Genomic DNA, 25,898 nt, shown 5'->3' on the forward strand with positions numbered 1-25,898 from the left:
ATGGAGTTCTGTGGAGCGTTTTAGTCTACCCTGTGATACCATTTCCTGTCCTCTGTTTTCAAGTATTTCGGTAGCTCGTGTGTTAAGTCTGGACAGCATCTTTCTTCCACACCCAATACAGTCATTTCCTGCAGCCCTTAGTCCGGGCTCTGCCAGTCCTGCAGAAACATTTCATGCTTTTAGCGGTGCTCTCAAACCCAACCAACTCCTTGCCGGTGCCTTCTCTGCACGGGACCGTTCAGCAGCAGAGTCAAAGCATTTGTTCCGACAAAAAAGGCTTCTTAAAACGAGTGTTTAAGAAAAAATATATTAAGAATGGGAGAACCAAAAAATGTCTTAAGTGTGCACTACTGTGGGTATTAATCCAACAGCAGCCCTTTGTTATAAAGGGCAAGCATTGATCACTTAGCAAACATCGGAGTATCTATACTGATTATTGGAAGAATCATATGCTGGGGCTGCAATAAGACCGCAGAATATTCATTTTTAATATGAAACTTAAAGCCTTTTTTCCTGTTAATAATCTAATTAGAAAATCAAATTACAAGTTAAGAGTGAAAGGATAACTAAAAGCATGGTATTTCTTAGAGTAAGGTCAGGAGCCAGAATAAGATAATGATTACAGGATGACGCAACTGTACGGCAGTTTGCCAAACTGAGGCTTTAATAACCCCATAAATTCTACTTACTATTTTGTATAATACAGAAAGTGTATCCACCCCACCCACTATAGATCTTCCCCAGAGACAATTACTTTATGTTTAAAAACATCAAACTGCAAAATGGAAACAGAATATAAAAATCTACGTAAGCATAAAATAAGCCTACTGGTTTTACTTCCATTGGTAGAGTTTTATTTAACTCTAATTCTATAAAACACACTATGAAAGCACGTTCAAAACAATTCTTTGGAAAACAGACACCAATGCTGAGATTATAAACTCTCAATTATATGAATCATAATTTAATCATATTTTTATGATAAGAAACACTGCCAATGTACATGAGCCTACTTCTTGTTTAGTCAGAAAATATTTACTTTTGAAGTCACTTCTTTTCTGAAAATCCACCAACTTTAACAACTGTATATTCTGCCTTCAGAAACATAATACAGCTTAATCTCATTTATTGTCCTGCAGCCCAAGACGTAGCATTCAATCACATGAGCCAGGCTCATATTTCACTATATAAATCACATCAGCTGAAACAATGAACACACGTGGCTGGAAAGTACTCCATGTACTTATTACTACTCAAGGAATAAATAATAGTCATTGATGCCGCTAACCTGTTTTTGTGGTTCACCTTTGGAGAAATTTGGAGAAACTGAACAGTTATACACAGTTTTGGAAAATAATTGTGGGCGAGCGACTAAGCAATATCAGATTAGCAAAAATAAGAACTGTAGTAAACAAATATTTATGCATCAAATGACATCATACAACCCAACAAGCGTCACATCATTAGAAGTAAACTGAAGATGGTGTTTGCCATGAACCATTCATTCACTATGCATCTAGAAGACCAGATAAAATCTACTGAAAAAAATGTTTACATGTAGGACCTTGGGGGGAGCAGGGGGGGTGAACACATTGCAAGTAAACACAACAATAGCATTTCTGTGTGCATTAGTTGCTCAAATTATTTACTTTTTAATTTCTTTAGTATGACAGCTTTAAGTGGAAATCAAAAAGAAAAACCCCAACAAAACAAAACAGCATATGCCGTTCATACCATTTTCAGCTTTGCACTGAAATCACTGCTGATTCTACCATCATTTCAAAAAGCCTAAGTTCTCTGCTAGCTTTGGAAACAATTCACTGTAACATCTCAAGGAAAACGAAATAAATGTATTTCCACTGATCTTTAAAAAGCAATACTTCAGGTAATACTAGAATTAAAATATACCTTTGACAGTAATACAAGATTTTGAAACATGCCTAACATGTAAGATTTATACTTCTAAGGCATTACTTCAGGTATTAAAATGCAGCAGAAAATACACATGACTAAGTGTCAAGGGAATGCTTACTCACATTACAAAACTAAAAAAACCCTCATTTCCCAGGTTGCTGGAAAAGATTTTTGCCTAAAGCTACATGAAAGGAGAGACAGTTTTCAAGGATATTTAGAATTTAAATGGGCTTTCTTCAAGATGAGGTTTATTATTCAGAATGCAGCAGCAAACCTAAAACCTAAAGGTTATTCAACTTTGTGTGAAACATTAGCAGTGGCAATTGGATGCCTTTCAGACCTTTTGTCAACTGAACAGTTTACAGTTAGTGAAATCAGAGTTCTACCTTCTGAACTTGTTGAGTTCCATGTATCTATACAAAGCCAATGTAAAGAGTGGCAAAGAATGGACAACAGAAGTGACACGTTTAGAACACCTGAGGATGTGTAGTGGTGTATCCTGGGCAAGGTGACATCATCTAAATGTCGAGACTTCACACAGACACACTGCAATACTTTAATCCAGCTGGAGGTTAATAATTTGTTACACATGTGGCAAATTCTAACCGTAAGTGTCTTGTACCTTAGTAAATCAGAAATTATGGAAAGATAATGAACACACATAACAACATAAGAAATTTAAACTAAAAATCTAAGGTAGTTCAGGGGCTGAACTGACCACACGTGGATGGGTAGTTTCCAAGGAGAGACTGTACAATTTAAAAAAAAAAAAGCTCAAATGCTTTCTTCTACCAGCATGTTTTTCATGCTGATTTCAGCCAGTCATTTTTTGTGATCTGAAAAAGGGTTCAGCTTGCACCCTGTGAAACAGCTGGTCTGCTGTCCACTTTCAGTACTCCTTTCCCTTGAGGAGAGCCTGGAAGTTGCAAGAGTAAATAGGCTGCTCTCTGTTCTTCAGGGACTCTTCATCTTCTTCCTTGGAGGAGGGTGAAACGCTGACTGTTGTACTTACTGTGTAATCTTATAGATCAGAGCAACTGCACACACTACTGACATTTCAGAGCAAGAACCTCTGTCCACGGCATTAGCACCAGCTGAACATAACAAACCCCTTTCAACAGACACTAGGAAGTGAGGAGCTCTGTCTAGTGAAAGACTACCTGTGACAGATACTACCTGTCATACTGAAGAGAAAGTATAGCAGGTAAGAAATTCCGCCAGTAACGCATAACCTTAAGTAGGAATATGCTCAAGGTTTACTGCTGCTTTCCTAAGGTGGTTGTCTACAACAACAGTGATAAGGTTTTTAGCTGACGCAGATGATACGGGCTGGTGAGATTGAGAGGGGGGTGGAGGGAGAAGAAAGTCTGTTTTCTTAAGGAAGAAGCCGATAGCATCAATCCAGTTTCAATCAAAATTCCCGCAAGAGTTATGCTTTTCTAGAGTTAGTTGGATACTTCTCATTGGGGTGTCTCATTTAACAAACAAAATGACACGAGCAGAAAAGTGTGCACAGAAAGCTGTTTTATTACTGAAGCCTTCTGGCATGCTCTAAAGAACTGCAGGGTATTAGCCACTTGACTCAGACTTGTGTAAGACCAAGCTGAAAGCTTCTTTTATCCTCAGACATGCAGAAAAAGCTCTCCCAATCAGCCAAGCCCTCAAGACAAAGGGAGCCATTTACAGGTGTGGCCTTTCACAGTTCTTCGTCTTGATCCCTTTCTGGCAATATTCAAGCGGTTTAGTGGTGCGTGCAAGCTGTCAGCTGCACCTCTCCATAATCCTTCCTGAGGCCAGGATAAAAGATCCCACATGATCTAGACTGGCTCTTAATAGAGATCTAATAGTTCACAAGACACAGTTTTTCAAGCAGGTATATCCTTCAGTTCTACTCCAAAGAAATTAAATAGTCCCAAAGTCACTTCACATTCGCGGAATCTGAAGATTAGTGAGGACATTAGAGAACATATAGCTCTGGAACAAAGAGGAGAATTTCAGCATGCAAGAAGACTAGATCTTTCTTACCCATTCTCCCAATGATAAAATTTTAAGAAAAAAGCTAATTTCCCAGAAGATTAACTGGGTCCATAATCTGCATTACTGACCAGAAGGGCAGTATCACTGACACAGAAATGTATAGACAGGTAATATTGTGTCCTTGTGAGATCATGAAGAGCATCCACTTCCAACAACTCATTCAAAATCACCTAGGCCTGGGAAGAACTTAAGGAACTCGGGGTTTATGGTTTTCATGCAGCCTTGGCAATGAAAACCAGCTCAGGTCCTTCACATGGTTCTAGCTCAGTGCCGTACATGAAAGTTATGGAAGAAAAAGTAGAGACTGGGTAACAGTGGTACTTCTTTTGAGCCTTTCTGATTCTCAGAGTCCTCAAGGATGGGACAACTTCACTGGAAAGGCACTTCATTGGCAACCTCTGGATGACTTCAGGTGTAATACCTAATCTACTGGAACATGGTGAAGCAGACCTCCTCATGGCAAACTTGAAGGTGATCCACCCATCAAGTCCTTTCAGTTCAAAGCCAAAGAAACTCTCCCCCATATTTGGGTACTCAGAGCAAGTGATGCTGTACTTTGCCCAAGTAGAATCCACAGCCTTTTGAAAGGAGTAACATGAACATGCAGCACGTGTTCAAGACAAGATGATGCTGACAACAAATGGCAAGTTGTACGCATCCTCGCGACACGGGGTTCTTGAAGCACCTTAGATGCCCACGACAAACAGAACAAGTTTTAACACTGACCAGGGGCAACAGTATCATGAAAATTCCAACTCTAAAACATTTGATCTAATTAACAGAAAAAATAAATTAGCTCAAAAGCAAACACTGTTATAATGCCAGACATTTTCCCCCTCTCAAAACTGATACACTTGCCAAGTAAAAATTTTCAGCAAATGTTATGTGGTGGGTAAAATTTTAAAAATATTACAAAATAAAAATGCTTTTTTAGAGCTATGACAGCTGCATGTGAAGTAAGCTCTCAGTATTATAAAATTATCACAAAAGTTTCTGTTCTAGACATAAAAACACACCTACCAATATTTGCTACAGCACGCAGATATTTTTACTGAAAGTTATTTTCCACAGAAAAACTGTTAAGTTGGCAGATTGACTGCTAAAGCAAATCATATCTATTCCCACCCAGTTACACAGGACTTGAGGAAAAGACTCATGTGAACTAAATATGAGCCATTTTATGCAACATCTTTGTTGAAACTGGGTCTCAACTACGCAAGATAACCTTTACTTGCTTTTTAATCAGAGATAAAGGCATGTAAGTATCTTCCAATGGAACAGGAACAAAAATCTCAAATGCTCAAACGTTTATAGTGTCGAGCAAGACTTGGGTTTTTCCATTGTCTGTAACAGAATAGCTGGGAATACGGGTAAACCAGCTTTACCTTTGACATCTCTCCCATAAATTCTGAGCTGCCAATTGGACACATGACCTTTCACAAGTATATCCATAGCAAAATTCTCCATTCCTGAGAAGTTTAAGAAATTGAAAGCTAAAAGAAGAAAATATACTTTTTTTTTTTTTTAAGTGGATTCTACAATAAATGCAGCAAGAAACTAAAGCCATTGTTGTGTGCAGACATAATTAACTTGATATACACACTTCAACAGTGGCTGTCAAGCTCAAACTGACAAGTTAGCAGATTTACTCAATCTGGTTATGTATGGTTTCTTGATTTTGGTTGCAATTGAGAAGGTCACTGTGCACCTGACAGTATTTAAAGAAGCCTTGCCATATCCTAGGAAAAGTAGAGCTCTGACAACTTAGCGTACAACTCTGTGGCTTAGCATTCTGGTGCTAACTAGGTATTCGAGTTTCACTAGAGGTACTTCTTATACATGTTCCACTGTTCTGGTATAGCCACAACTCTTACTTGTATGAAAAATCTTTCTAGAAATGAGTGGGTATATGTATAACATTTTGGGTGCGATGTTCTGGAAAGTAAGAGATAAGTGATGCATTTTGACTTTTCACATAAACTATTAATAAATGCAAGAAGGAAAACATTTCACTGCATTACATATGTTCACCAAGCTGCTGTAACTGGGTATTTCTACAGTTCAATATTCTATAGCAAGTGCTGTAAACAACTGTTTTATTTGCTTATTGAAAGGAGGAGTCTTAAATCTGAGGCTGCTGTTACTAAAGTCTGATTTTGGAAAAGAAGCCTGAAACAGCCTGATAAACTTATTTAGTCTGACTTGAGAAATACTATGGAAATCAACATCTGACGTCCAGAGTTTCTAAAAATGGTCATCTCTTTTCAACTGAGGAAGTTTCCTCCACTTAAAATCTTGCTTACCTGATGGAAACCACACTTTAATATTTCATATCTTTCCTGCACATAGCCAAAGAATGGACGAAGAGCGTAAAGTCATCCTGTGCTTTCAGCCTTGTAGTTGCAGCATTTTTTATTCATAAATTCAACTGCCTGACTTTATCTTCAAAGAACTTTTTCCCAGTTTCCACACTAAGTAGCCAGCGGGCAAATACTGAAAGGTCAACAGTTGCTTCTCTAATTTCTTGCTACAAACACATACCAAGAAGAGTTATGTGGATTTCCAAAACTGACCTTCAGTACAAAGGCATCTCAAAGAACGGAAGGAGCATGAAGGAAGTGGGTTAACTGTCACTTATTTTGTCTTTCCGTGGTGTGCCAAATTTTAATGGCTGCCTGCCCTCTATCAGAGGACTAAATTTTGTTTAGGGGAGACAAAACACTATTCAAATGAAATAGTGCTATCATATCTTTTTACTGAAGACCAAAAATTACTATGAATTTGATTTTTGGCAAGATCTCAAATTTGGTTTTGAAAGAAATTCTGATCATCTTCCAAAATTAAGACAGAACCTAGCTATCAGCTTCCAAGATTTACTGCTTTCTTCGTATAACTGCTAGAAAATAATTAGCAAGATACACATGGCAATACAAACAATACAGTCTGCATTTTTTTCATTTTGATTGGCATTACAACCAGTATCAAACATCCAGGTCTCGTGAATACTGAAGTGGAGAACACAGATGAGTTGTCTTTAGTGTAATAGTTTACTAAGTGCAGTGAATTTCATAACAAGTAAGAAATTTAAAAATCTCTTTAGGCTGCTGTAATTACACCTGTAGAGATACACAAAACCAGCGCCAGCATGCTACTGCTGAAAACCACTAAGATAAAAAATGCCAGTATTACTGAAGTGGAAAGGGCATGGCAGTAAAGTTAAATGCCTGATAAGAATTTACAAGACTTGAAAATTACATGGCAACTACGAAAAATCATGACCTTTGTTCTTCCACAACCACTTTTTCATGAGTCAAAATAGAAAATTGCTTTTTGAATAATCTGAAACTAAAACCACAAAAATGTTTGGTTTGTTTGGGATTTTTTTTTAGGGCCACAAAAATGATCAGGGGGCTGGAACACCTCTCCTATAAGGACAGGCTGAGAGAGCTGGAGTTGTTCAGCCTGGAGAAGGCTCCTGGGAGACCTCATTGTGGCCTTCCAGTACTTAAAGGGGGCCTATAAGAAAGGGGCAATCTTTTTAGCAGGGCCTGTTGTGATAGGACAAGGAGTAGAGGTTTTAACCTAAAAGAGGGTAGATTCAGACTAGATAGAAGGAAGAAATTTTTTACAACAAGGGTGGTGAAACTCTGGCACAGGCGGCCCAGGGAGGTGGTGGAAGCCCCATCCCTGGAAACATTCAAGGTCAGGTTGGACGGGGCTCTGAGCAACCTGATCTGGCTAAAGATGTCCCTGCTCGCTGCAGGGGGTTGGACTAGATGGCCTTGAAAGGTCCCTTCCAGCCCAAACTATTCTATGATTTTTCAACAAAGACACGATACTGCACTTACCAACTGGACTGGTACCAGCTCCATTTGGCACTGTGAGGTCAGCTGTCCCCAGCATTCCACCTAATAAAAATAAGCCAGAGCATTAAACTAACTTGCTCTTATTACAGTATTGTATCATTTTGTACTACACAACTTAAGCCATTAAAAAAAGAAAACGCACAGATACCATTAAGAACTTGTTACTTGGGGTTTTTTTGTCTGTGGATTTTTTTAAACAAATAAATAAATAAAAAGAGGGTATAAAAGGGAAGCACAACAGGACTGAAAGCTTACTTGCGTTGCCAGTACTTGGTGGTCTCTGAGGGGCCCCAGGTGATACGTTCCGATGCAGGGTGGTCTGAGGTGGGGAAAGCATGGTCGTGTCCGTTAACGATGAACTGGCTGCCAGTGATGGGGATACGAGGGAACTCCCTGGGTTACTGTAGGTTAAAGTGTTGGGATTGGACACTGGAACTGTAACCGACATCGAGAAGTTCTGAGCAGGCAAGCCAGGCTGGAGGAAACAAGACAAGGAACACATACAAGACAACAACATTAGCATTAACTATGTTTGCAGAAATAGCACATAATAAAAATACACATTAAAGTTTGCCAGGAAAAACTCAGGTTTAAAAAAAAAAGTTAATTATGTTAGTTTTTCAACTCTATCCAGCATACAATTCTAAAACATCCATTTGTTGTAGAGTAAGGTGTTAAACTCTCATATATCATATAAATACAGTTCCAAAATACTCATAAACTTCAAAAATACTGAAAGTTCAAATACAGAAAAATATGAAGATATTCATATGAATTCACAAGCTCAGAAATACAACAAATTTATCAGTTAATTCAGATTATTACAAAGCAATGACAAGCTAAACATGTCTGCAAACCAATGAACTGTTGCACCTTCAAAACGTAAGGATTAACATGCACATAATGAAATAGTTATTACACAAAAAAGAAAAAGTTAGTAATAACATTTTCTATTAATAACCTTGCGAAAATATTGCTACTAAGACCTAAAACTTTTTTCTCCAACAGACTAAAAAAATTAAACCAATTTTTAGAAAGTCACTAAGATTTTAATTTAAACATTTCAATTGTCAATATCCTGTGTTCCACAACACCCTGCTTGAATAACCACTCCATCCTTCTTTTTTTTGCAAATTTCATTTTTTAAAACTCTAATTTTTACAGCATTATTTAAAAGGCAACTCTTTTTCTGAAGTATATATGTTTGTTATTCAACAACTATCTGAATCAAAAGCTTAGATGCCTGCCCATCTATGGTACTCATTTGGTTATGACTAACTTCTTTGGCCTTTGTCTCATTCCTATCCTTTGACAGTGATGAGTTTCTGAAACAAAAGGGACTATTTTCTTTCACAACTCTCATAATTACTGGAAACAAAACCATGACAGGTACAGTTCAAGCGTAAAAATTTGGTAGTATTTACTGACAGAACAGAGGGAGAATAGTTTTGATTTAGAGGTCATATGCAGATGACAAACATTCATGACCTAGCAACTATACTTAAAAAGATGCACTTCTGCCATGTGCAGCTTAAAATTTACTTAGAACGATATACTTCTGTATGACAATTTTGATAATATTAGAAATACAATAATAACTATACTAATTAAAAGAGCAGAATACATTTTCTACAAGAAACTAAGTCTCCTACTAGTGAGAGCCAATGACAGTGTCCCTACTGAAGCATTCTAAGAATAATTATCAATTTTTGGCACAGACAGAAGGAAAAAGTAACGAAGCATAGCAACGTAATGCTAGCAAATCATTCACAGTATCTAACTAATGACAAGCTGTACTGGTATTTGTTTTCACGAGAAACTGCTTCAAGAAACTATTCAGTATCTACAAAAAATAGGTGGTTTTTAAACAGCATGCTCTCAAGTAACTCAAACTAAACTTGAAATACCTGAAGTGTGCCTAAAGCAACGCTAGAAGCCAACAGTTGGGACATTTTTTCTGTAGGTTGCTCAATATAGAACTAATAAATGACAGCTTCCCCCCACACCTTACAATAAAGGCTGCCTCTGCCCATCTATGGTACTTATTTGGTTATGACTGAATTCTTCACGCTTTGCCTCATTCCTATCCTTTGACAGTAACGAGTGCACTAGAACAAAAGAAACTATGTTCTTATACAGACCCATAAGCACTGGAAACAAAACCGTAACAGGTCCAATTTAAGCTACAAAATACAGAACTATAGAGCTAAAAAATACAGTTTGTTGCCTTTATTATTCACACTGATGTCCACACAGACAACTTAGGCTGTTCATGGAGACCCCAGACAATCAAGGGACAGCAATTTAGCTGTAACATACTGAAAGATGAGGCCTGAAGATGTTGTTTCAACACAGAAACGCTGGATTTCAAAAGCTTCAAAACAAAGCAAGAACAAAAGATATTGGTTCATTCATGTATAAAGAACTTGCTAAAAGAAGTGGCACTGGGTGTCATGACTGTCAGTTTGCTGTTAAGTCCCCAGAGGTGGCCTTATAACAATTTCTAGTATCGGCAAGTCATTTGGGGACACGCTACTCAACGGCCCCAGGGTCTGTGCAGATTAACCTAGCCAGTCCATTCACTTTAATAGCTACAAGATCTGCAATGTTAAAAAATTCAAAGGCTGTGGCAGAGCCCTGTATTATTTTCTTAGAAAATACTTCCCCTGTAATACTCAGCACAGATTGGTTTTTGTAGATGGAAATTAAATGTCATCATCTACACCTCCATAGAAAACATACAAAATTTACACTACTCTTATCCCCAGACTTCTTGAGTTCTGCAGCCAAGTGACTTAGGGCTGCAAAGGAGTCAGGCATTTGGGACAAAATTTTCAAAGATCTTTCAGCATCCAAGGAAGTTTCTGTTAGAATTTCAACAGGAGTAAGACACCAATCTTTTGAGGTTCCCATTGCACACCAGTCTTTATCTGTAAACATCTAAACACCTTTCTACGTCCATTCTTCAGCAAAACAAATACCACTGATTTGATGACAAAATTAATCCATTTCTATTTGCCTGCTTGTAACATACTGTTAAAATCTTGATCAGACGGATAAAGAGCTACAAGATGTAAATAAACTATTCTACATCCCACGACAAAATCTATCTTTATAAAAATATTTTAGGTAGGATTAGGCAATGCAGCTAGGCTCCTGAAATTTGAAATTACTACCCCATGTTCACAAGGTATGAAAAACTGGGAGTGCGAAAGAGAAGCCAGAGATATATCTTCTTATTCTTTAAGATAAAACTATTTTAACAAGATCAAGTATTTGCATCCTCTTTTTCCTCAAAAATTTATATTCCTTTCTCAAACCATTACATCTTCTTGTCTTTGCAGTGGTTTTCAGTGGTAAGCAAACACCATGAAAATTCTCATGCAGGTAATAGAAGCACAAACCATACTTTAGTACTCACTGCGATTTTATGATTCCGCATCATATTATCAAACTCTTCATTAATTTTTTTATATTTTTCTTCTGTATGTGGCGTGAGCACATATGAAGTGTCAGGGTCCGGGCTGTCGCACCCTCTGTGTTCCTTCTTGTTCAGAGCCTAAATAATGAAGTTAATAAAAAGGATCAACAAATAAAAAGTAGAGATAAAATAAAAGTACTTACAGGGCCTCGCTTGAAAATAAAATCACTATCTTCATTTAGTTTGCTGAATCTGTCCTCCGATAGTGGACTGTGCTCAAAGTAATCGTCAGCATCAGGGCTCTCACAACCATTAAGGCCTTTCTTTCTTAAGGTCTGAAATACAATTGGAAAATTCACATACAGATCATACTAACTTGCCATGAAGTTCTGTATACGACTGAATCATTCAGAGCCACTGAAACTACATGAAACTTTCACAGACAAAACTCACTGTTCAACAGACAGGCTTAGTCTTTTAATATAGTGGCATAGTACACAAAGAGAAAAGGTTCATTGAGAGGCACAGACTCTCCCAGGTGCCATCTCACGGGTAACTTTAACCTATAACCACTTCATCTCTCCAGTATTTCATGCAAAAACTGGCTGATGGAGTAAAGCTGCCTGACATATAAGGAACATTCAAGACTATGGCAAAGAAGTTAATGTCATCACTGGTAATTAAAAGCCAGTTTACTGGACCTTTAACAAGTTATCTTAGCATCCCAAGTTTAATAATTCACATTTTAAAGAACATACAGTTAAACTCTGAGAAACACAGTGGCTACAGTTTTCAACCAAATTCAACAACTGCAGTGTATTAATACATGTAACACTTGGTCTCGGCCGTTTAAGGCACCATTTTTCCTGCACTTCTGTCATCCTGTATGATAACAAGAACTGCAAAAAAAGTATAAAAATAAATTACATAATCCCTCTCTAAAATGACTTAGTTTGCTAAATATAAGTTTTTTCAGACTCCTTTATACTAACTTGATGCAACTGTTTCATTGGGCTACTTCCTGTTTTCTGATGGAGGACTCATATCAACATCCCCTGGAAAAAAAAAACAAACTTGTCTACCCTCTAGGCATCACAAATAAGATACTGAAAAAAGGACGTGAAACTACCCATCTCCTGACCAAATTTTAAAAGATATTTGTATTCCTTATTGTTTTTCTTTTTCACCGTTACACAACCAGAAATCTTTCTTTGCAAGTTCTCATTTATAACAAAACAAGATTTAAAATACCACCTATTGTTTTAAAAAAGTTTCAAAAGGAAAGCAATATAAATTTTTAAACAGGTACACATTAGTAGTACACAAGGCAGCAGCAGGACTATACAGGCATGAGGAGGTTTATGTGTTTTCTTTTGTGAGAAATTAGCTATATGCTATGAATTTTACATTAAACTTCACCCTAAAGATTTGAAATCTGCAAGCTGACGTTCTCAGCACCATAAAGAAATTGTATTTGTTTCCCTATAAAAGCTGTTTCCATAACACACTGAATTTTTGACTAAAAAAAAAAAAAGACTACATTTTAGACTAAGAAAAAATGCTGATGAATACTGTAAAGTGCTATCTACTCATTTTTAGTACAATAAAAAGTACACAAGACTTCCTCACTATTCATATACATGCAAAATACTGCCTATTTCTACTTCAGTTTTAAAGCAGTACTTGAAAACTGAATTACGCCATCTGAAATTCTTTAATATCACAGGTCACCATAAGCTGTAATTCCTTCTCAAGTTTCTTGGCTTGCTCCTCGTATCCCACACAGTATCTGGAACTCCCACAAAAATGTAATCACTAAATCAGCATATGGGGAAAACAGGTGTAGGTTCCCTGACACCTGTCACAGCGCTGATCCTGCTCCTCTGACCAATCAGCTGGGCACGTATATGGACTTGGCCATACAAGGGCCGGCTGCTCGGCCTCTCAAGGTCGGAGCCTGGTATCCCTCTCCCAGCCCACCCTAACAAGTCAGCCTGCCAGTCTTCTACACTTTGATATCAGTAGGGAAAATGTTAACACTGTATAATCTGGATTACACTTAACCCCCGCAACCCACAGAACGCTGTAAATAGAACCCAAACACATCTTTACATGGTACTCAGTGTCAACGTGCACATGCAGCGCCCAGGGCACAATTAGAAGCTGTGTTTAGATACCATAAAGAAAAATCTTGCAAGAAATACACATACTGTTTAGTTCACCTCCTTTGATAAACACCTTAGAGCAGTTTTAAGCATTGCATGGGAGTTGCATTGGTGCTTCTTTCAATACCCTAAAACAACCTAGTGAAAGCTTTTAAGCACAATGCTGCCAATTCATCCTCCCGGATCTGTCTGAAAATTATACTCAAAGTTCAAATATAAAGGAAGAGATTTAGTTAGCTATAAAAATGCATCCTTCCTTTTTTTTTTTTTATTTTTGATAACAATGGGGTTAACTCTGCTTTGACTCATGAGGAAGGAAAATGCCTCAGTATCTCCCGTTTAAGATTCTGGAAACCGTCACCCCAGATGGGGTTCCTGTCATTGTGGAAGGATTTAAGCCACAGTTCACTGTTGCAGATAATACGTCTGGGTCTGATATCCAAAGCTCTGTCTCCTTATCACTAAAACACTGCCACTTCGAGGACCTAACCATAAAAAGACTGCCAACTTTATCACTGCCCAGTAACATAATAGTAAAACATTTCTGCTCCGTGGCTCATGCTAACAAGCGGAATGCTGTAATCTGTTCACACGGCCAGGCGAAGCCTACGCGAGACAGCCCAGCCTCGGCTTTCTCACAGGCTGCAGAGCGAGACATGATAACAGGCCCCTGCTCAAGGGAAACCAAGGAGGCCATGACTACTGGGAATCGCTCTCTGGGGACGCAGGAAAGCCAAACTCCATAAACAAGTGCTGACTCCACCCTTGAGTCTCTACAGCTAAAAATGTTATTTGTTACTGTAAATAACTCGCCTCTCTGAGCTAGTTCCATGTTATTAATTCTGAAGGTGGGGAGGGAGGTGTGTGTAGAGAAAAAAAAAAGCCAGTTAGTGAGACCAAATAATATTTGTGTAACATTGAAGAGAGTTTTATTTCTTTATTTTCTTACTACAAGAGGGAAAAAACATTACACTTCAAGTTTTGCTATTGGATGCTTACTGCAATTACTTTCTGGTGTTAAGTCCTGTTTTCCAGATCATCTAAGCGAACGCATAGCCTTCTGAGTTGATCTGTATTACTTTCCACTTCCTCTAGCACTCCGCCAAAATTACTGGAAATGGTTCCAACATGTTTGCCAATGCACTTTACTGCGCCTTCAGTAACTGAGATTTGCAGCTTTGAAGTTAGACCGGATTAAGTAACTGATGAGAGAAAAGTACTGATTTTTGTCAGAAAATAACATAAAGCATTTATGAGGAACTGAGGCAGGTATTAAATCTTTTTCTTAAATGATGAAGCAAACACAACCAACAGTATAGTTGTGGGACATACAAAGTCACTATACAAGTGTTCCAGACAGCTGTGGTCATCTTGATATTGCAGAATGACCCAGAAGTTTTAAACTGCTTTTGTTCCACTGTATAAAGCTGAAATATACACATACTAATAGTTTAATATTGAGCTGGTGTGGTGCTTGGTTTGGTTTTTGTTTGTGGGTTTTTGGTTTTTTGGTTTTTTTTTTTTAAATGGCAGAGCTTAGGAAACATTGTGTGAGAATGGCTGGACTAGCTATGACAGGTTTAAATATTACATTAAAGCACATGGTACAAGAGCCTCAGTATTTTCCTGAGCTGCCCCACACATATGCAAAGTACTTTTTAATTTCACTGCACTTTGTTAATTTAAGAGAAGAATTATGCCTTGGCAAGAAGCACCTAGGGAACAGAAGAAGTGCTTCTTAGAAAACAATGAAATTAGCTTCTCTGCAATTCAACATAAATTTTACTAAAACAGATAAATCAGATAAAGAGTACAAAAATACAATAACATTATTTATTGTACAATCCATGAAGAATCAAAGATGATATTCAACCATTGCAGTGTCATTATCTCAGCCTAAGCTTCCTTCCACAAAATCCAACAGAGAAACGTGAAATGCCGGAGCTTTCTGTCTGCCAAGTCTCCACAGCGTGAAATCAAGTCACCACCTTCTCCAAGGCTTGTTCCAGCGCAGCTGCACGCAGGTTCTCTCACACAAACTTACACTGGCTCAATACACTGGTCATCAGCAGTTCTGGAAACCATAAACTCTGAACTAATAAACATAGATTCCTGCTACCAGAGATGAAGTTAAGCGACAACCCCCAACTGTCCTCCTCCCCAGGAAAGATTCTGTTTTTTCTATTTAACTCTGAAAGGACATGTTGCTAATGGTTAAAAGAGCACAATCAGCATGTTTTGTGCTCCGATTCACTGAGTGCAGTTAAAAAGCCAAGATTTCTTATACAGGTGATCTGGGCTCCTTAAGAGCTCTGGCAAAACTGTAGAGAACTTGATTCTGTTAATTGTCACCTCAGGAAATTATGTGTGTCTGCCTTAGAGCAAAAAGGTAGGATGACCTCATATGTAAAAAGTGTTATGAAGGGCAAAAAAAGCACCAGTACACTCAAAACGTTTTTAGTTTTCTTCTGCTATTACACAAAAAGGAAGTGGTTGTTGCTATCAATGCTACTACGTATCACGGTAACAGCTCTATTTTCGCACTTAACTATTGGAGCTGGCCAAACACGGGTTTTGTCAGTGTTTCATCCCAAATCATGAGGAAAAACATTTCCAAAATTTGACTAAGACTGAAATGAAAAGGGATTTCCCTTGGAAAAGGCAAACCTTTGCCTTAAAACCTGTGGATAGTTCTGTTTCTGCTGTTGCAGTCAGAGCACAGAAAAGCTGTGAAGCAGCACAAATTTGGAATAAATTCTTTGTAAAAAATTGTAATTTAAAAAGTGTAAGTATTCCTCAAGCCTGAAGTAACAGAAAGACTCCACTAATACTGTCAAATACTACTGCTGCTCCAGTAGGCACGTACACCATGGTTATCAAAAGGATAACCAATTAGTTTCCCGATGCTCTAGAGAGCTGCCACGCAGTAGCAGAGGGGGAAAGAATGCTGCTGCCACTTGCAGCAGATTCCAAAGGCTCCTCATCCACTGATGCAGTAGCCATGCATACACACAGCTCTGTGCAGGGAGGACGGCCCTGAGCATTGCTCTGCCATCTCCGATGGGAATAATGATAGGGTCACTGAGGCAAAAGATCGGGAAGTTGCAGTCACCTCAATAAAATGCAAAAGCCAGTACCATTAGCCCAGGTTGCAATAGTGCCTTTCCTATCAATTCTAGGAACAAAGAAAACTAATTCCCAAAATAGACATCCAAGCATAACTGTAGCCTTCCGGATCGGTCTCACATTCCATCTCTGCAGATGATTACAGAGATCCATGCTTTAAGGTTACTTCCCCATGCTTTGAGGGAACCGCTAAATCTGTTTGAGAAGCTGACTGACAGTAACAACTTACTGCCACAGAAAGTGCAGGATCCTAGAGAACCCCCTTACACCAACTCTGATGTTTGCTTCAGCCTGTAATAAGTCATTTATTTCTTCACTAAAACGACAGAAAATTCTCCTGGTCATTTTTTATTTAACTTATTTTTGCTGGGTTTGTTTTCAGTTGCAGCAGGAATAAGGTGGTTTTCCAACGCATGGGCTGAGCGCCACTAATACAAAGTAGGCAGAAGGAACGGCCTGTCCTTTCTGGCAGCAGCAAACCATTGCCTCAGCCACCACTGATAATCACATCCTACTTGAAAAGCCGCACCTTTTTTCTGAGATATTCACAAAACCAAGGACAAATACAGTAGTCACAGCACCAGACCCCCACCCAGTTTTCATTCTTACTATGTGAAACATCAGTGAGAGAAAACAGGGCATGTTCCTTTTATGCATTCCAGCTCCCTTCCCACAGCAGAGAGAGACTTCAGCTGGCCAGAACTGCATGTATCACTACAGACTTCACATATAGCAAGAAGTCATGCTGAAAGCACGACAATTGCTTTATTATTTGCTTCCTGTTACACACTATTGCCAAGAAGTTGAGCCTAAAAAACCAGTCTGGATTTTTCATCTTTTATAATGCAAAAATATTTCACTTTCATCACCCTGTACAATACTATGGTGTATAATCCTTTACATATAGTAATTTCTCCCCTATTATGTATAAAACATATTCAAGTATTGGAGAAGTATTCTTAGTCACTGAAAGCTAGCTACAGCTCTTAACTGTCCTGCAGGTCAGTTTGGCTTTAGAAGTATCATCATTTCTGTTTCTGTTCTCTAAAGTAACAACATGGTTCTGCCAAGTCAGAGCTTGACCCTGCAGCGCTGGGTATACGAAATTTACCCTGTCCAAAATACAAGCAGGAGTGAATCTGAAGTGTAGTGTACACATCCAAAGAGAAAAACACCATATAATTCAACTCAGGAACAGTGTTTTGTGTTTGAAGCTCATCAACATTATTTCTGTAGGCTTCAATTTCTTTTTTTTGTTAGATGTATTGGATTATTTTATGTAATGTTTACAAATTTTGTAAGTCTTCCTCAGGCTTTATTAATATTCTCAACTTCAATCACTGAAGGATCTGCAAATTTCACTATGAAGCTGTTTTCCTTTGAGTTCGGAGGCTACTTAAGTTTAGCCCTAATACTATTCCTTTCAGTACCCCTGATTCGTTTTCAACTACGTTTTGCTATGCTATCAGTTAGAATTTCACATGCTAATTATAGCCACAAATACATACATCCCAAAGCAGCACAGTAAAGCAGAGTGGTGCCCAGCTTTCAAAACTTCAGTGAAATGCATAGGAGGTCAAATTAGATTATGACAGACATTTCCACAAGCTAAGCAACTTGGAGAGCTTAACTTCTTAAAGAACAAGGCCTCAGCAATCTTTCTGGTAGGCTCCCCAACCAAAATATATACTAAGTAAAATCGGAAAAATCAACATACTCTACTCTTAGCTTACTTAAAAAATATTTTCCATACTTGTGCTCTGATTGAGTGGTATTTCAAAAGTAAATAATTGATATTATGCAAAAATATCCAGACATCAAAAATTCTGAATACAGTACTTCAACAAATTTTGCTACAATGATTATATCTCTTGGCCGAATATTATAGTATGTTCGGGGGGGGGGGGGGGGGGGGGGGGGGAAGAGGATTTAGTATTAATTACTTATTCCAGGGTTTTACAAACAAAATCAAAAAATCCTATAAGCCTGCCTAGCACTAAGGCCATAAAATACAAGGAAGAGCCCTTTAAGCAATGGTCTGCTACAGTCAGTTTTAGGCAAAGGTATTCATCATTTACAGATGAAAAATGTTCAGGATTTGAAATTTTATCAGTGTCCCTGTTATATACCAGTCTAAGAAAAGACATGGTCTTGTTTCAAATGTTGGAGCACTTCCAGCATCTGGCAAATTTTAACATGTATCCCTTGCTTGCCAAACATGAAAGCTAGCTGTCAAATTCCTCCAAGATATGATAAAGATGGCACTCAGGATTCAAACTCTCATTTATATAAAATAACACATACAAAAGGTTTTTCGACATGATATGGTATGAAGCTTAAATTCTAGCTTGAAGCATCTTTGCTGTGAAACATTTTAAATAGATAAGCCACAAGCAATTATTAAAGAATAACAATTTTATGGGCTATAAAATCCACTCTTATTTTCACTTGCAGAATATTACACAATGCACTGGACTAGAAGGTATAAAAAGGGAAGCTGCTTACTTGTATTTATGATTCTACAGAAACATTATCTGTAAACTGTGGACTTTATAATGCAGTTGCTGACCTACAAACAAGCTGGATTGCTCATGCCTATATGAACTTCTTGAGACTTAAAATGATTAGTAATCCATTAGCACTGATAATACTGTTTCCACAGTGAAAACTAAACCAATCTCTCGAAGTCTGGTATTTGATGCATTTGTCTTTGTTTCACTTTCTATACAACTTGCTAGATTATTCAGTTTTGTATCACTGAGCAGGTTTTCATTTTACCTGTTTTACAGAAAGTACCATCAACTAGATTTTTGCACTAAATAGTACTAAATTGCCAGTCTAAGTCAATCTTATTCAATCTTTTTATTAACAACAAGACAAAGTAGATCAACATTCATCTTCAGAAAGCAGAAACTACTCCTTAGCATATAAATGAAATATATTTTATAGTCCTTTCAGTGAATGCAATCTGCAACAAAAAATCCATGGTATGACCAAGCAACACAGTTCTAGGTTAGAATGTTCAAAGAGATACTTTATGGTACATAAATGCTTTTTTCTTTCCTTACTCAACTGACAACATACATATGTACATACACAACCTCCCCTATGTACCTCTTCACATACTTGCAATGGTTAAAATATAACTCAGCAACTCCAGTAGCCAACTGAAAGCCTCTTTTCAGCAGCAGTATATTGCAGATAAGCCGTACAGAACATGAAAAGTTTCCAGGTGTAGCAACCTATCTGCATAATATCCTTCATAATCTTTTAGAAGTTCTTTAGTAAGAATATTATCTCCTACTCAGTTTGCCAAGAAAAATTTTCTAAACTCTGATTACAATTCAATGATATAAAAAGAATGGTCCACCTGCCTATGCAGTATTGCCATTTCAAACATTTCTTGCCCTGAATTTCTCCTTACAGCTTGAAAATTGGAAAGGGCAACAGAAACTATTTCAAAGTCTTGGTACTCAAGATAACTTAGTATGACAAAAACAGTAATTACAACACAAATAGCAACTATTCCCCAAAAAAAGTTGAAATGCCATTCACATGTAAGATTATGGGGACTGGCTGCACTAACGTCTACCAGAACAAGCTTCAACTACCTTTAATATTGCTATGGAACCGCCATTTTGTTTCACATAAAAAGGCATCCAACTTTAGACAAACAGCCTAAATATGTGTGCACACTGAACAGATATAGTGTGTGTGTGCACACACATACAAGTGTTATCCCAGTTCATAACATTATTGCAGAGCCATTACCAAAAACAACCCACAACCCCAAAATAAGGAAGCTGAACAGGACAACTGAAAGCAGGTACTTGAAAACACCAAGAAAAGTATGTACAACAGGAAGCAGCGAGCCTCTCCAGAAATAAAGTAGGCTACAAGCAGATACATCTCTATTTTTACTGAATTAAAATAATTAGAATGTAGGACTTCAAGACACAAAGCTGTAACAAGTCTGTCACAACTCTTGTTTTGAATAATGAACTTCTCAGTTATGTGTCAAAGAAATATACTTAACATGTTTTTCCTTGCATAACCTTCACTTAGAGTGAATTACTCAAAAGCCAAAGCACTTGTTTGAACACTGCCCTTACCTAACCTGGAAAGGGGGCGGGAAATCAAAGTGGGGGAAATCAAAGGTGACAGGTAGAGAGAAAAGACTTTACAGGAATCGGGGACAGTGAAACATGAGTAAGCTTTACTCTATCACGTCTGATTCATGTCAACATTGGAAAAAGACTGGCTCTGGTATGCTTGAATTTTTTTCTTTTTAACAAGTCACTATACCCAGCAAGTACTGAATTATAAGTTAACGCAAAAAACAGTAGGCCTTTCCATGGCATCAGTTTGTTACAATTAGAAGAGCTTTCAATGGGGCAAAATCTAAGAGCTTTGATCTAAAAAAATCTTCACAATATTCCAAATGCATTTGGGAGTCTCTAAATAAATATATATATTACTCACTTCCTGTTGAAAGTAACTGATAAATAATTCCAGTAAAACTTCATTTAAATGTTAAAATTCACACTACCGCAAATTTAACTAACTAGCATTCCATTGTCTATACTATAAATTACAGACATCACTGATATGACATTAACAAGATGTAGTAACTATCACGGGTTAAGTCACAAAAAGGCATTAACACTGTATGCGTATTGATTTCTAAGTATTACGAAAAACAAGAATGCTATATAATATATGATATGATATATGATAAGGGCTGTTAGGAAATTCATAGGTCTGTACCACAAGTACTACAGCCATAAATACTTTCTTTATTCAGGTGATAAAACAGTTACTACGCAAAACATACCAGGTGAAAGGATCAACACGAAGTCCTTTGTTCAGATGAGTGTTAAGAGTGTTACAGCCTAGACGGGGCACGCTACATGCAGTAAAACACTGACAAAGAACAAACCACAAGCTCCATCATATGATCCGAAGTATCTCATCACACCCACATGGCTGTTACACGACTGGCAGGCTTTATGAATATCTAGGCCATTTTCTCCTGCAGGCTAGAGACTCCCCCAGCCCTCTTCTCCAGAAGCACCATCAGTTTAAGGCCTAAACGTTAAGATTATTCAAAAGCAAAGCATTAGAAACTTCTCCACAGAAACACAGCATGTAAACATGCTGAGGTCCAAAAGGGAACTAGGAGTGAAGCATCCCATAGATGATGCTCTCCCTCCTTCTTGACAGTTTCTGCCAAAACACTGGCTGATCCACAGCGATGATTAAGAAGCCATGATCAGAAGGGACTTCTGCTGTCCCTTCTGCAAGGTGGTTAATCCCTGGCAGATTGGCAGGGTTGACAGCTGAAGACACGACCAAATCCAAGAGCTTCAAAGTCAGAAGCTGGGGTAACATTAACTCTCCACTAAAATAGAGTATCATGAGAAAGAACAGTTATTTATCTTACTGTAGTCCCAGGAGATGCATTGTTCTAGGGTCTATTCTTTCCATGCACAGCTTGTGTAAAGTCACTCACTCTTGACGAACAGATGCCACGGTCCTCACTTTGAAATTGCAAAGTAAAAATGTGCTCTTTAACTGCCAATACAGAATTTCAAAAGCACCAAATTCTGCAGGAATACAAGGGCTGCAGAATACATGAGACCAGCACAGCTTGAAGAACTTGTTAATACAAGTAAATAATTATGTCTTTGTGTGACTGCCTGCATGAACTCCACCATTAACAAGCAGTGAGCTGTTACAGATTTTCTCAGAGTCAATTTTCAATCCTACTTAACACAACATCTCGAGAACAGATAAATCCAGAACCAGATCTTTGGTACGCGTTTCCCAAGCAGTAGGTGTGAGAACTGGACTTCGTGTGACTGCCCTATAAATTTCAAAACTAAAAACATTCTCCAAACACACTGCAGAATCAGTTGGAAAAACATCGCTTGCACAGATGGGAAATAAATACAGGACTTCATAACAGAGGAGAATCACTGACCAGCAGCCCCTATTTAAATAAACACTAAAAACATTCTCCAAAGAAATCGAGAGGGATGTGTGATTCACCAACAATAGAAGCTATATACAATATTTTAAGAAGTTAGCTGTTTTCATGAAGTTTTGATTCTTTCGAATGTGTTATCCAAGTCTGTACCACAAGCAAATATATAAACATGGAGCCTAAACTGTCCTTTGCTTCCAAAGGAGAATGGCAAGTAAGAGGTACAGGATGTAGGAATCACTCCCAACAAACCCTTACGGGCCAAAGAATCCCAGATAGAAGATGGATCTTTAAAGAATCTCTCAAAACACCCTTAGTTACTACACTTGAAAGTGCATCTGTATTTTACAAATGTCTAGAACATTTGACGCATTTTAGTTTCTACAGTTCAAAGTTCATATTTTAATAAAGATTTGTGAGGAAGAGTGGAGTAAACACGGTACTCCTACCTACTAATTTGCGACATAAACCAGAGTCAAGGGTAGTTTTCATAGGAAACACAAGAGAAATACTTACAATAACCATAATCTAAAAAACCAACACGGGTTCCACCTAATGGCAAGTTTCACATCGTAAGGCCTCACTTAAAAGCACAACAGCCTAAGTCTTCTACAGTAAAATGAACAAAAGCAAAAGTTTTCTTTAGTCAAACCTCATCCTAGTAAGTTACACAGGTACAACGAACTTACTGCTCGTAGTGTTTTGGACTGTTGAATACTTTGATTTATTCCAATTACATCTAAACACTGCACACTGCAAAGGACAGCATAAAAATCACACGACCTAAAAGTAGTTAACATTATGTAATTAGGATCCGAAATAGTCATTATATCCACTAGAATTGTTAGCTATTTCTGTCTTTAATGGCTAATGTGTCTGGACTTCAGTGAGACACTTATAAAATTCTTACATAGAATCATGGAACGGTTTGGGTTGGAAGGGATCTTGATGATCACCAAGTTCCAACCCCCCTGCCATGGGCAGGGACACTTTCCACTAGACCAGGTTGCTCCCAGCGCCATCCAACCTGGCCTTGAGCACTGCCGAGGGGGGCGGGGGGGGGGGGGGGCAGCCACAGCTCCTCTGGGCAACACTGACAACCCGTGTTACCACCAGAAACTGAGGAAAGAACCTTCAAACAGCACTGCTTTCTGTTCAGATATCATCTTTAGGATTACAGCGATAGGCTTATACCCTTGACTGGCAGGACAGGACACAGAACAGTCATGCCCATAGTCATGTCTGCCATATTCAGAACTGTTCTAAGGACTAGAGCACACCTCTGGGAACTTCACTGATTATGAGTAGTTGTAGCTACATACACAGGTAGTGATGGGAACTGAATCTTGGAATTGTTTATAGAAAATGGTTATCGATGTTGAGAAAAATTGCTTGCCAAATGCCCCAAGAAGCAGTACTCCAGATCTGCTTAGAACTTGCTTCTTCCAGACTATGACTTGTAACAATTCTTTTACTGTATCTATCAAGCTACATCTATTTATTGTTATTTTGGGTTTCATGTCAAATTCCGGAAAAAAGGTAACAGCATTTGATGGAGGCAGGAAGGAGAAGAAGGGAAGAAGTTTAGTCTATGAGTTACATTTTCTCATCAGGTAACTGTAAGGTGGTGGTGGAAAAGGGAGATGGGAAGAAATGATCTCTGGTCTATAACAGAATTTAAAACACTAGCCAAGCATCTAGTTCACAGGACAATTAACCATTTCATTAAGACAATCAGGTCAAAACACCGATAGCTTGTAATGAGGAGAGGAAATAGTTAGGTATTTTCTTTTTACTAATGATATTTGGACCTATGATATCATTCATTCCCCTTTAAAGAGATATTAAATAAATGGTTTGAAAAAATTCTCAAAGAGAACATGCTACCATGAGCAACTCAAACTCCTGGTGTGTCTTCCAGATGAAACACAAAGTTATCTTGGTTCTTAAAACACACCCACATCACCTATTGTAGGGTTGCTTCTGCAGAGTTTCCAGCAGACCGGTACCGCATAAAGGCCCTCTACTATTATCTGGCACATTTATGATTCTGTAGCTCACAGCAGCACAGCCTCCTGAAGAGCCATCTGATTCGATTTGAGATTCTACTGATGTACAGCCAAGTAAGCTATCATTCGTCAGTTAAGTGATTAGCTTTTTCTGTTAGTTTATTAAAAAAATAAGAAGAATCTCACAGCAAATTTAATTTCACAGCTTTAAGATAGTCTTACATGTATAACTGTCATAGACTGTTGTAGAACAGAGCGATCTGAACTGGAACTACATAAAGTTACTACTTGTATTACAACAGCTAAGCACAACCATTATTAGCAAGAGACCAGAAACTTTATATATGTAAAGTTTGTCTAAAATGCATCTTCAGAGAGAGAGAGACTGTAGATTATTTGCATCAAGCCAAACCTGTTCAAAAAAACAGAAAACCCCAAACAGTCTATCCTACTTCTGGCAATTCTTTGTATAACAGAAATGAAGGAACGTACAATTACATTAACTAGGAACAAAAACTTTTTTCTAGCACTGTCAGCCTTCTTACAGTCACCAACAATCTGTCATTTTTAAAAAAAAAAAAAAGGCATGTCAACATTAGTCACCACTATGCCCAAAGCAATTTCAGCATAGCTAAAGAATTAAAATAGTATTTTAAAATAAAACAATATTATCAAATGCAAGATATGGAAAAACTACTGATAACAGTAAAGAGCTCAAATAAAATGACTTTGGGGATTAAGTGTTGAACTTGATCTCCCAAATTAACCAAAAAAATGAGAGTGAGAAAGACAGAAAGAGACAGAGACAACCACTTCTGTCACTACATTCAAAATAAATATTCGCTACCTTGACCACATCTTAAACTTTTCAGGGAAGCTGTTTATTCCTGAACTCCGAATGGGAAATAACCTGTTCACCAGCCAGCTTTATAGTAATCACTTCTACTAGAAAAAACACAGAATCAAGCTACTACACATATATATATACACGTATATTTTTATACATCTAAGGTTTTGATGAATCATATTCCAGACTGCTTCAGTTTTTATGCACTTTCTCTCCTTTTAAGGTAAGTTAAAAGTGAGATTTTAGTCCTTAACCATACGTAAATCGTCCTCAATCACCTCCTTAAAATGTCTCAAAGGCATCTGCGTGCCATCTCAAATTATTTGAAATGTTATATGCAGTATAATTACATTTACATAATCATTTAGCAAATCAAGTCCAATAATGCCTACATTTTCTCAGCATCATGAGCAGATTATAAAGTCATTTCTTTACTGCACTGAAATAATTTTTAAGTTTCTTCCTTCTCTGAAATGTCTTCCTTCCAGTGTGGTCCATGCTATCTGCAGACCAAAGCAAATGGTCCA

At 37.8% G+C, this 25,898-nt stretch overlaps 1 protein-coding gene across 11 annotated transcripts in view; it reads right to left on the bottom strand.

The window, feature by feature from the left end:
• The window catches only part of MEF2A (myocyte enhancer factor 2A), a 53,985-nt gene that overhangs the window by 15,520 nt on the left and 12,567 nt on the right, over positions 1 to 25,898 (bottom strand). For 3 of the 11 annotated variants that reach the window (XM_086471756.1, XM_086471747.1, XM_086471749.1), the window contains exons 3-5: positions 11,442 to 11,573; positions 8,073 to 8,292; positions 7,800 to 7,859 (exon numbers count right to left, since the gene is read on the bottom strand). In XM_086471756.1, the coding sequence (XP_086327882.1) occupies positions 7,800 to 7,859; positions 8,073 to 8,292; positions 11,442 to 11,573 (412 nt within the window). Of the gene's footprint in view, positions 1 to 4,401; positions 4,405 to 7,799; positions 7,860 to 8,072; positions 8,293 to 11,226; positions 11,377 to 11,441; positions 11,574 to 25,898 lie in introns of all 11 variants that reach the window. The other 8 variants (XM_086471748.1, XM_086471751.1, XM_086471750.1 and 5 more) reach the window with 6 other exon arrangements.

The sequence above is a fragment of the Leptosomus discolor genome, chromosome 11 (genome assembly GCF_034619465.1).
Source record: "Leptosomus discolor isolate bLepDis1 chromosome 11, bLepDis1.hap2, whole genome shotgun sequence".
Taxonomy (NCBI): Eukaryota; Metazoa; Chordata; class Aves; order Leptosomiformes; family Leptosomidae; genus Leptosomus; species Leptosomus discolor.